This window comes from Tetrahymena thermophila, assembly GCF_000189635.1.
Source record: "Tetrahymena thermophila SB210 genomic scaffold scf_8254533, whole genome shotgun sequence".
NCBI classification, from domain to species: Eukaryota; Ciliophora; class Oligohymenophorea; order Hymenostomatida; family Tetrahymenidae; genus Tetrahymena; species Tetrahymena thermophila.
The window spans coordinates 2,313-3,977 of NW_002476306.1; the positions used below are offsets into that span (position 1 = coordinate 2,313).

Genomic DNA, 1,665 nt, shown 5'->3' on the forward strand with positions numbered 1-1,665 from the left:
AATATATACAGTAACATTAATAATTTTCAAAATTTAGATATTTTAGTAAGATGTTATTTTGTTTTATAAAATAGAATTTAATTAATTTATTTATTTAATTTAGATAATTTATCAGTTTTTGTTTTTTGCCATTTCTTTAATTTTTTGGTGTTTTTTTATTAAAAATCTAACAAATTCCTTTATTTCTTTTGAAATTATGTAAATTTCTTATTTGCAGATAATAAATAATTCATAATTGAATAGAATGCTAACAAATTTATAATAAAAAAATTTTCAAGTTCACATAAATTTTTCACACAAAAACTAACTAACTATTCAAGATTTTCAAAATTTTTCATAAATTTTTTTTTTGAAATAATAAAATAGTTGATTGACTGAGTGACTGAGTTATTTTTAATCAAATATTAATTAAGATGGAATTAATTACCTATCAAAAATTAAAAACACATTTTACTCTTTGGTGATATTGAATTCCAAGCTCGAAATTTAAATAATTTTTGATTTAAATTTATACCTACCTACCTGCCTACAAACCTATTTTCTTATTTATATGTTTCTTATCACAGATTTTTCTATAAAGATATTTATTTTAGAATAGTGAATAATCTAAATTATTATTACTTTTCTGTATGTATGGATAGGGATTATTATTTAATATTTTTATAAAAGAGACTAATACTTTAGATTGACTATCAAAAGGAAGAGAGTAAGTATTTAGTAAATTTTAATTAATTAAAGTTCTTTGATTTTCAATTTTAGTTTATTTAATAAAAATATTTCAAGGTTTAAAAAATAATAATTTCAGAACCTTTTAAATAAAAAAAATAATAGATTTTTTTTTTTAATAATACTGCTATTTAAAAAAATAAATATAACTAACTATATTCATTTGGATGCTATATTACTTAAATATATCATTTATATTAATGTATCATTATTCTTAAAATATTTTGGAAAAAGTGAATGAATTTTAACAAAGTACTATTTATTTGGCTTCTCTCAAATTAATAAATTAATTATTAATTTAAATATTTTTTAAATTTATCTTAAATTGAAAATTACAACATAAAATTGATTTATTAATTCATAACATACATTTTATCTTACATTTATAGATAACACAAAATATAAAATAATATCAAATTTTTACAGTTATTTCTTTTGCTTTCTTCAAAGTATTTTTCAATTAATCATAGATTACTTTCTATTCTCCTTAAGATAAATTATTTTGCCTAATAATAAATAAATATTCATTAATTATTAGAAAAGAAGAATAAAATAAAATAAAGATAACAAGAGTTAAATTATTTTAAAAGTAAATAAAAATTTATTGATTAAATAATTATATTAATTGCTTAATAAATTAAATACCTAAGATCTAGAGTTAAATTAGTGATATTCTAACACTTTTCTAAAGCTGAAGCTATTATTTTAGCTAAATCAAGATTAACATTAGACTCACTATTAAATTAAATAATTAAAATTAAGATAAATTTATTGAGAGTGATATAAAAATAATTTTAATATTATTTTAATAAAATAAAAAAACTAATTCCTTATAAAATATATTAAATTTTACCTGAGATGAAGAGTTAAATTTGTGATTTTCTGGCACTTTTGCAAAGCTGATAGAATTAACATAACTCCCTCTTGTTTTATGTTATT

General features: G+C 17.0%; 1 protein-coding gene across 1 annotated transcript; it reads right to left on the reverse strand. All coding sequences in view use genetic code 6, as the record gives it.

Annotated features, from left to right (window-relative positions):
- Window positions 1–1,138: 1,138 nt before the first annotated feature.
- On the reverse strand, window positions 1,139–1,641 carry TTHERM_01727480 (kinase domain protein; the record flags this gene model as incomplete). The annotated part of the gene is made up of 3 exons (XM_001029199.1): window positions 1,139–1,232; window positions 1,372–1,461; window positions 1,580–1,641. The coding sequence occupies 3 exons, from the start codon at window positions 1,639–1,641 to the stop codon at window positions 1,139–1,141; spliced, it is 246 nt and encodes an 81-aa protein (XP_001029199.1).
- Between the last annotated feature and the right edge of the window lie 24 nt (window positions 1,642–1,665).